Source organism: Pocillopora damicornis, chromosome 10, assembly GCF_964200805.1.
Source record: "Pocillopora damicornis chromosome 10, jaPocDami1.2, whole genome shotgun sequence".
NCBI lineage: Eukaryota > Metazoa > Cnidaria > Anthozoa > Scleractinia > Pocilloporidae > Pocillopora > Pocillopora damicornis.
Window position 1 is genome coordinate 3,529,273 of NC_142679.1, and position 11,263 is coordinate 3,540,535.

At 39.0% G+C, this 11,263-nt stretch overlaps 2 protein-coding genes across 2 annotated transcripts; one reads left to right on the forward strand and one right to left on the reverse strand.

The window, feature by feature from the left end:
• The first annotated feature begins 108 nt into the window (after positions 1 to 108).
• On the forward strand, positions 109 to 5,638 carry LOC113684685 (E3 ubiquitin-protein ligase TRIM45). The gene is made up of 5 exons (XM_027202078.2): positions 109 to 1,061; positions 1,934 to 2,576; positions 2,773 to 2,970; positions 3,388 to 3,945; positions 4,515 to 5,638. The coding sequence occupies exons 1-5, from the start codon at positions 456 to 458 to the stop codon at positions 4,757 to 4,759; spliced, it is 2,250 nt and encodes a 749-aa protein (XP_027057879.2). The 5' UTR covers positions 109 to 455; the 3' UTR covers positions 4,760 to 5,638.
• On the reverse strand, positions 5,516 to 11,115 carry LOC113684686 (stabilizer of axonemal microtubules 3). The gene is made up of 7 exons (XM_027202079.2): positions 10,835 to 11,115; positions 9,203 to 9,391; positions 8,654 to 8,815; positions 8,167 to 8,297; positions 7,180 to 7,389; positions 6,366 to 6,472; positions 5,516 to 6,184 (listed from the first exon to the last, which is right to left on the reverse strand). Exons 1-7 carry the CDS (start codon positions 10,928 to 10,930, stop codon positions 6,096 to 6,098), a joined length of 984 nt encoding a protein of 327 aa, XP_027057880.2. The 5' UTR covers positions 10,931 to 11,115; the 3' UTR covers positions 5,516 to 6,095.
• Positions 11,116 to 11,263: the final 148 nt, after the last annotated feature.

Sequence of the window (11,263 nt, forward strand, 5' to 3'; positions counted from 1 at the left end):
TATTTCGCAGATAATTCGCTTATCTCCTCCAAGTTTGATTTACTTTTTTAAGGTAGGAAGCTCGTCAAGTTCTTATTGGAGTTCTGAATGCTCAAAACAGGCCGATAAATTATCGATTGGTACCGAACCATATTCGATTATCGATAGACTATTGACACAAACAGGTGCCTTTACAGGTGGCATCAGATCCTTTTACGTCTTCGTATTATTTTGCTTCGTCAAGTTTATCCACTGCGGAAACTTGTTTGCTAAGGGCGTGTTAAAAATTACCTTGTCACCACTTACAAACTGTGTGTGGTTCTCTGTTATGCTTGAAGGAGCGCTGCTATGCCATAAAAGCCTACCAGCCATGATATCGTAGAATATCGGATGGAAAGATTAAGCAATGGTTAAATTTCCAAGACAGAATTTTATAATAATCTCGCAGTAACTCTGTTGGATAATTAATTTTGAACATGGCATCTGTCGAAGTGGAGAAACTTTCAGAGCACCTTTTGAAATGTCCGATCTGCCTGGAGACGTACACGATGCCCAAAGTTCTTCCCTGCTTGCACACTTTTTGTCAACATTGTTTACATGGGCTCATCAACAGCGGAGAAAACACCATCATTTGTCCGACTTGTCGATGCGAGGTTTCCGTCCCTAAGGAAGGCGTCGGAGCACTGTCAACCAATTTCTTCATCAACAACATGTTGGATTTTCTCTCCGTTGCGAAGAGCAACTCCAACCCTGTTGTTTGCTCAAATTGCGACGAGCAGAACAGGGCAACTTCCCGATGCATTGAGTGTATGGAGTTTCTCTGTTCGCAGTGCGTTGCAGCTCATCGCAGAACGCGAATGACCAAAGAACACGAAGTTATCGCTTTGGGTGAACTACAGTCGCAGAAAGAGGTTCAGGAAAAGTTACACAGACCCTTGCTTTGCACGGTTCATGAGCGGGATGTATTGAAGTACTTCTGCGAGACGTGCGATGAGCCTGTTTGCCGCGAATGTCTTATCATTGATCACAGAGAACACCATTATGGTTATTTAAAAGATGTGGACAAAAAACATCGGTCGGAGGTAAGAAATTATCCGCAAATCTCGTTGCTAACAGCACGCTAATAGCGTCTTTAATTTGCCATAGGCAAATGGTAAGACGCAATTATCCAGTCTTTGTTGCGACGGAATGCGTGAACTATTTGCTTTGTTATTGACTGGAAATTTCTGTGAGTAGAGGAAAGCTTAAGTTCTTACGTTACATTATGATTAAAGGTTTTATTCAATGGGATAAAGCTACATTAAAATCATCAAGAGCACTAATACTTCGGCATTCAGCTTTTCAGTCGTATTTGAAAATGTTGGCTAACCTAATTTAAGACGTAGTACGTAGGTTGAGCAGAAAAAAGAAATTAGACTTTCTACATTTTGTAAGACTAGCATCTCTATTATTACTGCTGTGTACTAAACTCCTTATCGGCGAAGTCCTTCGCGCGAATTAAACTAAAATTGATGTTAGCGCGCCACGCGGAACTCCACGAATTTTTTTTGACTTGCGCGACGAACTTCGTCGAAAAGGAGGGACTGCTCGTTGTCTAGCTGTTTATACCAGACAAAATTCATTTGTTATTTCAGTCTTTCTTTTTTTGCTGGTTGCGCTGTGATTAACCCAAGGATACTCAATATTGGCGACGGTAATTAATTTCTCAACCACTAAGTAACTACTCTAGGCGAATAGAATGCCATGAATATTGTTTTTAGTGCATTTAAGGGTTTTGGTATCATTCGAAACCTGGCTCTTTTTTCCCACTATTTTTATGTCGCTGTTCAGTTCAGGATCTTAGGCAGATAATTTTCTTAGAGATTTTGCACAGTGTGAGTTGTTTGTCGCAGCGTGAGTATGTTTCTTTGTTACATGTATTTATTTTGTTTAATTCATCGCTTCTTTATTCCAGGTTGGAGTTCTTGTTATGAATACTAAAAAACGAATAGCCCCTTTGAAAGAAGCTATTGAAAAAGTGTCAGAAATGAAACAGAAACTGGACTGCAAACTGGAAGAAGTTCGACAAGAGGTTATCCAAAACTGCAAACGATGCAGAGAAGTTGTTCAAGAAAGAGAAGAGGAAATTCTCACACAGGTTAATAACATCTACCGGATGAAATCCAAAACGCTGGAAATCCAACTGGATGAACTCGAAATGATGATGGGAAATCTAAACAGTAGCATAGATTTTACTGAAAGTCTTCTTCGGCACGGAAACGAAGCAGAGGTGATGCTGGTCAAAAAGCAAATGACACAGCGATTACAGGACTTAAACAGCGTCAAGTTGGAGTACCTACCGCTGGAAGATGACCTCATTGACTACAAGTTCTCTACCGACGAGTTTAGGAAGGCCCTCGAGTATATTGGCGAGGTGAAGGTTTACCATGCGTACCCGCCATATTGTTTTGCAACCGGCGTGGGAATCCATCGAGCTAAGTCTGGCGTGGAGGCAGTGTTTCTTGTTACAACGAAAGACAGAATGAACGAGGTATTCAGTGGCAGAGGGGAACCAATCAGAGTTCAGATTGATCCACCCGAGGGAGATCCCGTCCCGAGTAAGTACTTGAACAATCTTTTAGCACATGCGCTTTCGTGTCAAGTAATTGAAAAGAAGGATGTCAGCGAGTTCTGATAGGAGATAAAGCGCAATAAAGACCATCTAATGTAGGACGAAAAACAGTTCATAGCTGTGTCTACCACTGATTTAGTTTGTTTAGTTGTAAAGCAGGTAATTTTTTTTATTTCTCGCAGCATATGTGATTGATAACGAAGACGGCACCTTCACCACATCCTATCAACCGACAGCACGAGGACTTCACCAGATCCACATAACCATGCGAAATATCCACATCAATGGGAGTCCTTTTAGTGTTAACGTGACGGGAAGAATGGATTTTGGAAAAGTTGGGAAAGTTATGGCGTGCTTTGGCTGTGAGGGAGCTGGGGGAGGTAGGATTTAGCACGGGAAGGGGGAGGTGAGGGGCGGCTATGGGAGGGAGAGGGAAGTTGGCTATAAATGAAGATGGATAGACTGCAGCCTCGTTTTGATACTTCATGGCGCCACATGTCCAACAGACCCACCGATGTCACCACCCCCTTCCTCTCCATATAAAATATGCACATATAAACGCTTTTAAAGGCTTTTCTTTCCTTTTCTATTTAATTTTGTTTTACTTTTCGGGGGGGCGAGGGTGGGGGGCAAGGAACGGGGGGAAAGTGGAGGAAAGTGCACTGCGGGAAATGAGGAAGTGGTGAGTTGATTTCTTTTAGCAATTAACAGCTCTTTTTATAAAGACGAAAAACTGGGCATTTATCATGTGTAAACCTTCAGAATTGCATCTGTATTCCTACGATCTTTTATGACAGGGGAGTTCAATATGCCTTGGGGTGTCACCATAGACGACGAGAACAATCATCTCATTGTCTCCGACTGTAACAACCATCGAATTCAGGTGTTCGACTTTGAGGGAACGTTCATGTTTAAGTTCGGCTCGGAGGGTACGGATAAGGGGCAATTCAGGTACCCCAAGGGTGTGGCCCGCGCTCCTAACGGCCACATAATGGTTGCAGACTCCAACAACCATCGAGTTCAAGTATTCAACGAGGACGGTCGATTTATCAGGAAATTCGGCAGCTTCGGAATGGAGCGACCAGGTCTCCTAAACCATCCGTGTGGCGTGGCGTGTACCCCTGGGGAACTGGTGATAGTAACGGAACAGGATAATCATCGGGTGCAATTATTTAACGTGAACGGGGAGCCCGTGCGACAGTTTGGAACGCAGGGGTTTTCAAAAGGACAGTTTATATACCCTCATCACGTGTGTGTGAATCAGCGAGGGAGGATCATTATAGCCGATTGTGTCAATGATCGAGTTCAAGTGTTTGATTTGGAAGGGAAATATTTATCTGACTTTGGAAAAGAAGGTAAGCTCTTGACATGTTTCAAAGAGAATTTTCTCCCCAAAGCATTTTCCGCCAGCAGAATGAATTTTTCCCCCTAAAAGTCTTGCCTTAGTTCAAAGTTACGTCCCCTTCCTGGATGCTTCCCGCCAAAAACATGGATCTTCCTAAAGGCTGGCCGCAAATCAGATATGCGTTTCTCTCTGACGGTTGAATCAAGTGAAGTGCACTTCTCTGTTTACTCTGTTAGAGTCAAAATTGATATCAACGGTGTCCTTCGTTCAAACTTCCCTTTCAAAAGTTGTAAATTGCTTAATGCAGTCTAGCTAAAGTTTGCATAACATTAGTCAATCAGACCTGACACAGTAATTATTACAAGGAAGTAATGAAAGCTAAAAGCAATATGAGAAAATTTCTGGAAGCGCGGGAATCTTGGATTGACCAGGTTGTGATTGCTTTTAGATTGTGTCTGATTGGTCAAGAGAATAGCACGAGTCAGTTTTCTCGACCAATCACAGAGAAAGTAAAGGATAACCATTTCAATCCTGGAGTATTAGCGATACTCGAAAAATTTCCTACTATTCCTTTTGCAGGATCACAAAACGGCTTATTTGACGGCCCCGAGGGCGTGGCCTGCGATGACGAGGACAACATCCTAGTGTGTGACTATCACAATCACCGGGTGCAAGTGTTCAATTCTAATGGCGAGTTTGTCAACGCGTTTGGTGCATACGGTGAAGACGAAGGGTGTTTTAAGAATCCGTGTGGAATTGCCATAACGAAAGAAGGCAACATCGTTGTGGCTGATAGTGGAAATAATAGGATTCAAGTCTTTTAGATCCCACGATGACGATCTGTTTATGTCTAAAGGGATAATTTTTACCGCCAGTTGTACTTTTTTTTATGGAGGGTGGGAAAGGATGGAGGTCCACCCAAGTCTGATATCGACTGATACGATTTCTTTTCATCCAATACCTATCAAAACTTTTTACTGAAACGCGATGTTGCCTTCCAATTCGCGGAAAATATGTAAAAATAAATAAAAGGCCAGGAATTGATCTCCCATTCCAGAGAAGTTCATCTTAAAAAAATAACGGTTTTGTAGCCTTTGAAGACGCGCGATTCAGGAGAAAACAAATCACAAAGAAACAGCTTTTACATATAATAAAGTGCTCTATCCAATAACTACCCAGTTTAACGAATATCCCCTCGTCGGCTTGACGTAAACAGGTCAACGGAATAGTTCTTGCATATCTACATTTAGCCTCACGTGTCATGGATGTTCAATTCTGGCAATCTTTTGCAACATTTCAAACATTTAGAATACATTGTTTCTAGAATTTAAATAAAAAAGTGGGGATGTGGTGAACGCTTGTAAGATTTTTTTGACAGTCAATCTCATCATCCAAGAATATTGCAACTTCTTCCTCGCAACTTTCAGCCAAAGTTATCTTCTTTGATTAGTGGGCCAGTGGTTCCTAACATCATCTTCTCGCAATAAGGGACAGAAAAACATGAGACCACCAGGAACCAGGCTCACGCAGCCCCGTGTGAATAAGCGTTATTGAACACAGTTGTACATGTAGCTTGTATATAAACTGTTACTTTGAATTTTTTATTTCTTCTCCTCTCCTTGTAAATATTTACAAAACATAATTCCTTTTTACAGAACTACATATAAGCTTGGTAATAAAATAAACTGTTATTTACCAAGTGACCACTTTGAGGTACACACTGTCCAATGAGATTTCTGACCAAGAAGCATAGAGAAGATTACTACTGATTAACACAAGATGAGATACTACACAACAAAGCCTTCTTAATCAATCTAAGTTATACTGTTTTCCTTTTGTTTGAAATTATTTTGCAATAAAAGAATGATTAAATATTGTTCTACACATAATGCAATAAAGAACAATCCACAAGAGATATCAAGGCAAACAACCATCTTGTTTTGGAAAGACCATGTTCGTTTGAATGTTTACCTTATTGAATGCTGTTCAGTTTAAGAAAAGAAGCGAAAACTTCATGTATGTTGTTTAAGATTGTTCCAGAATTATATAACATTCCATTCTCTCACATTTTTGAAAGAAAAAAATAGTTTAGAGTAATATTATAGAATGCTTGTCAAATGTGATGTTTTAAGAAAATTCTTAAAAGTGCATGATATTTCCTCATATTGTGACTGGTTTTTCACTGCCATAGAATTGGTATTCAGTGTTGTACATCCGTGGAACTCGGAACGTCTCTCCAGGGCCTGGGCCTGAGAAAATGATAAAGAATAAATGTGAGACAAGGGTCTTGCATTCATGTGCTCTTCCTTTAAAAAAACAACAACAACAAGACCAAAAGCAAAGAGGAACGTTTTGGACCATCCTCCTTAAGATAAACAAAAACTAAAAAGTTAGTAATAATGTGAACGACAAAAAAATTTAACTCCTTACTTTCAAGAGGTGCATGCCAAGGTTTTGGTACATTTAAGGTAAATAATTCCCATCTTTTCCTCTCAGGAGGCATGGTGTAGGACTCACTCATCAGTGTCTTCATTCCCCTAGAGATGGAACAAAAACATTCCACAATTTAACACACTGGCTGGTAGTCAGGACTGTTGATTTCCAAAACATTGGCAGAGTGTCAGCAGAAAACAATGCACTTGTAGGTTTGAAAATTTTCTAAGTGCTCATTCATTCAAAACTGCAAGGAAATATCATTTGATCAGTTCACCAGATTCCAAATTTTTTTTCCCTTCATTCTGCACTGTTTGAAATTATTGACAATATTCAAGCTAACGATTTTTAAAATTTTTGCATGTATTTTGTTCCTCAGGTAATTTCAGCCGCACTTGATCTTCTTGCTCAATATCTTTTGGATCAATATCAGTATCTGCATGGCAACTGCCCACCTACCCCTCCCCTAACTCAACAATAGTCAATTGACAACAAGTCAAGGTTAATGTTGGGTTAGGGGAGGGGTGGGTGGGCAGTCACCCAGATACTGATATTGATCCTATATTTTTAACCCTCTATAATGATCACCATCACCATAGGCAAGGTTATCACAACACTTAAAGAAGCACATTGGCCTCTGCATCCTTTTTTGTGGAAAGAATAAAATAAAAGGCATTTGCTCCGACAACTTCCTCTTGACTTTGTGAATATTGCTCATTACATCTCTCAACTTGGCCTTGAGGATTATTAATAGATAATCAAAATATTAACTATTTCACTTAATTGCTGTACATTTCAGCTCCTATCTTACTTATTTGGTACAGGCTCCAGTGACTTTGGTAGCCTGGGGATATTGGTTGGTTCTCTGAACCAGATACGGTCCCTCATGGGTCCTTTTTCTCTGGGGACTGAATTTAGGGGTAGAGGATTTTCTTTTGAGCCATGACCCCAGGCTTTTGTGTACTCTTCGCATTCCCAATAAGTTGCATAATCTTTGGCTGGGTAACGTCCCAATTCATGCCTGTTTTGAGGAAGAAAAAAGACATGTCAGAAGGTAGCTGTTACTTTTAATGCCATAAAAATGCCTAAGACTGCTCATAAGCCAAAAAGCTCATACAACTCATGGGGCTTTAACCTGGTTCAAATAATCAAGTGTCTTGACAGTATACTGCAAAATGGCCAAGATGGCCGTGTGGAGCACACATGTAGATGAGATTTGGTCCCTTTACTCCTTGCAAAAAATCAAAAGACTCATCCTGGAGCTCAGCTTTAGGTCAAATTTCCAAGATTGAGGAGGGTATTCAGGGTTATAGCCAAGAAATTAGGCTGAAACTCCAATGTTCTCCACGAATTCTCCTTGCTAACATGAAAGAACACAAAAAGCAACCCCACTTTAGAACCTTTGAAATCTGTTGAGGTCCAGCACTCCCAAAATAATGCCACTATATGTCTCCCACTTAATAAATCATTTTACAGTTGTGTGCTTGGTTGCCAAGCCTTTGAACAGGAATGAGGCTAAGGGTGACCTTGTTATGATACAAACCTTGCTGCTTTTCAAATGCAAATTACCTTGATATCATGCTGACTAGATACTGGTCTCTATCACAACAAGGTCACCTTCAGCCTCACTCCAAATCAAAGGCTTGGCAACTAAGTACACAACTGTAAAATGGCCTATTATTTTTTTTAATGTACTGACTGTAATACAATTTAGATTAGACTGCAACATACATATCATTGACAAATAGCCATCTCATATTATTCATATAAGCTTGGTAAACAATCAAATTTTGCTTACTTAGTGAATGCTCTGTGATCTCTCTGTGTTGTAGTAAGATAAGGATCCATGTGGTAAGTCAGTACACCTCTGTCCCTGGGGTAAAACTTCTGCCCTGTTATCCCTCTGTTTATTGTTGATGGTACCAGATCCTTTAAACAGAAATATTCATTTATCAAAAACCAGTATATATACATTTTCACAGGGCATAATGTCTTAAATAATAAACAAAATTTAAAAAACTTAAATTTGGAATAAAAGAAATAAAAAAATTTAGCAATTATCAACAGAGAGTCTTGCTATCTTAGAACTTTCCAAGGACTCCATTGCTTTATGGATACATGTTTGTGTACATATTTGAACATACAGATACACTAGGAGTTCTAATTTGATGAGATCCAGGATTATGATGATTTTGTTTTTTATTCAGTTTAATAATTAAAACAGATATTTGATCACTTAACTGCAAAAACTGTATTCAAAACAAAAACAAAAAAAGTGCCAATACCTTACTGTTTCCCTCCCTGTGGTGATCAGCAAGGTTAAATGGTTGTATCCCTGCATTATAAACAGTGTCAAGATTAACTCCTGGTCTCCCTGTGTACTGAGACATCATTTCACTGCACTGGTTTCCCATTGTCAGAGGTCTTCTCCAGGGCTTCACACTCAACTATTCAAGAAAAATATATGATATAATGCGACTAAAACAATGCTGTGATTTGAGCTGCATAGATACTGCTACATTATCTCTACAGACCGTGTACAGACTGAGCCCCTATCATTTCACCCTTGTGAAAAAATCCAGTTACAAAAAAAGAGGCTTAAGTCCAAACTTTAAAAGAATGTATTACATTTGTTAAATGAACCACAGCATTTGCTGAAACAAAAACTCTGACACTTCTTAAAATTCACCAAAAAGAGGTAACAAATTTGTGGGAACAAAAACTGAAAAACAACTAACTAACAATTCTATAGATCACATGACAAAAGTATGTTGAAAATGTCCACATCAGGAAAGAGATTTTAACACTTAATTTTTAACACATCAATTAATCACCTTTCCAATATTATCTTCTACATAATGAACTTTCCATGATCCTGGAGCCTTCTTGAACTGTGAGTTACTCAGAGTTCCACCATGTGCCTTGTAGTCATGAGTTGTACCAGTGGTTGTTTGAAAGTTTTCCCTATCAGTAATGTAATCTGGGTTTGTGAGGACAGGTGGTAACACATCATAAACAGTTCTCTGAGATGCAAGGGAAGAAATAATATTCAGATCAATTTTCCTCACAAGATATTCAAGAAATTAAAGCTTGATATTTAACCATAAAATAATATTTTCAGTGTTAAAAGATAAAAAAACAGAGTGAGTTACTTTGGAAGTACTCTTCCTCTCATGGAGAAATGATGTTTCAAAGTCAATAAAGAGGGTCCCCTTATGCTTTTTACATTAAGTGTGATAGGGCCATTTTTTTGCTGTGAATTGTGATTTGATTTTTGTTACATAAATGAACAATACTTAACCATGATAAGATCTTTTTACATCCATGTGACCAGTTTTATGGCTTATGGCAGTTATGTGGCTATTTTATTATTTTGAAAATGTAAAAGTATATTGTTCATGAACTGCTAGCTATGATTAAGTTTTGACGAGGGTTTCCACCAGGGATGGACTCCACATTGGATAAACTATGTCATTAAAATTGAACACTGGTAGTTCTTGAAAAAATGAGATAAGACATCACATTATCTTTTTGTCATGTAAACCTGTTGAGCTTAGAAAAAGTAAATTATTAATTCAATGTGATTACCTCAAATTTTGTGTGAGGCAATTACATTGAATTAATGATGATGATGATGATGATGCATGAAAAGGCCCATTATTTTAAAATAACTGAGTTTAACCAAGGGGTGTAGGAGACTCTCATTAAATTAGACCAAACATATATTTGCTTTTCGTCTTTTCTCTCCCAGGAGTGTCTGCCTCATTCTTAACCTTTTATATAACTCCTAAGATCTGATCGTTAATTCTACCCACTAGCTGCTAAACATTTCCTTGCGAATTAGTTACAAGAATTTGGTGTTAGATCAAGATGACAACTTCAACCTGATAAGTCTGAGTATTCTCATTACCTTTTTGCTGGATAATGTATGGATATTATGGGGAGAAGTTACAAGTCAATCACTTCTGGGAGTTAAAGGGTTAAGCAAAAGAGTGATGGGGAGATGTCCATCAACTATGAGATTTATTTCGATTTAACACCAAATTGTCAGAGCTAAGAATAAAAGAAACGTATGGCAGACAGTGCGGAGGGAGAAACGATAGAACCGAGATCTTGGAGGGGAGGGGGGGGGGAGGGGACGTAAGGGATGGGAATGTAAAGAGACGGAAGCATGCATCCTAAGACCGCTCTAACGAATCGTTCTGATCTCAAGCAGTTAATTTTTGTTATACATTGGCCTATCGTGGACACGATTTCGTATATTCACAGTACATGCAGATTCAAACCGGGAATGAAGTGGATCGACATAACTAAACACAAATGTTTACAAGTAAAATCGTACATAAAAGACTTCAAGCCAAAGAATGATTCCAGTCATAATACGACGTGGTTATGATATGATATGAGATGACATTCAAACTGAAGATATAGAAAACTCGTCAGAGAAAAATCAGAGAAAAACTTACGCGGAATCCTTGAGGTGGGAAACCGTGTGGAGACCTATAGTAATGTCCTTTTCCTGTCGATGTCAGGTGAAGATCGTCTCGAACTTCTGAGGCCATCGCGGATAAAATTGACTTATGTCGGTGAGAATAACAGGAGAAAACACTGAGTCGTCTATTAAGATTAAAACTGGTCTTAAATCGGTAAAAAAAAAAACAGAATTGTTTGTAAAAATTTCTGTAGGACGCAACCGTGTTACGATAATTGCACTTTGTTGCCAATCGAATGTTGGTTGTCAAGGGAGCGCGCGCGTCTATTAGTGGTAATCCGCTGGCTAAAAGAATACGGGCGCTAACACCTATGGAAGCGGGTTTGGACGTCGGTAATTTTGGGATAATTCGTTTTTTTCTTCTTTTTTCGTCGATCAATAAACTAAATATTATGAGTATTTG